At 42.3% G+C, this 324-nt stretch overlaps 1 protein-coding gene across 2 annotated transcripts in view; it reads left to right on the forward strand.

Annotated features, from left to right (window-relative positions):
- Positions 1-324, forward strand: part of LOC119589253 (alkaline phosphatase-like) — a 13,567-nt gene that overhangs the window by 1,688 nt on the left and 11,555 nt on the right. For both annotated transcript variants that reach the window (XM_037937868.1, XM_037937869.1), the window contains exon 2: positions 117-257. In XM_037937868.1, coding sequence (XP_037793796.1) covers positions 155-257 — 103 coding nt within the window. In that variant the 5' untranslated portion in view covers positions 117-154. The remainder of the gene's footprint in view (positions 1-116; positions 258-324) is intronic.

A 324-nucleotide genomic window follows, 5' to 3' on the forward strand; every position in this document is an offset into this window, starting at 1 on the left:
AAGTCTGAAAGACAATAAAAATGACAGCTAATAAACAGAAAATTACATATTATCGTTAGATTTCCTTATCCACAACTCAAATAATTCAGCATCCCTATTTTAATTTTATTTTACAGTCAGCACTCACCACCGTCGTCCGCTACCAATTCCCACCATGAAGTCGTTAGCACTGACCAACGTCCTATTCCTCCTCCACATCGTCCTTGTCTCTGGGGCGCCTTTCATTGCCAAGCGGTACAGGAAAACTCAAAGGGAAGGTGAGTCCACACACAGACGCCCTTGCTTGACGGTTTGGTCTTGAGTTCTGAATTTATGAAGGTTTAG

Source organism: Penaeus monodon, chromosome 25 (genome assembly GCF_015228065.2).
Source record: "Penaeus monodon isolate SGIC_2016 chromosome 25, NSTDA_Pmon_1, whole genome shotgun sequence".
Taxonomy (NCBI): Eukaryota; Metazoa; Arthropoda; class Malacostraca; order Decapoda; family Penaeidae; genus Penaeus; species Penaeus monodon.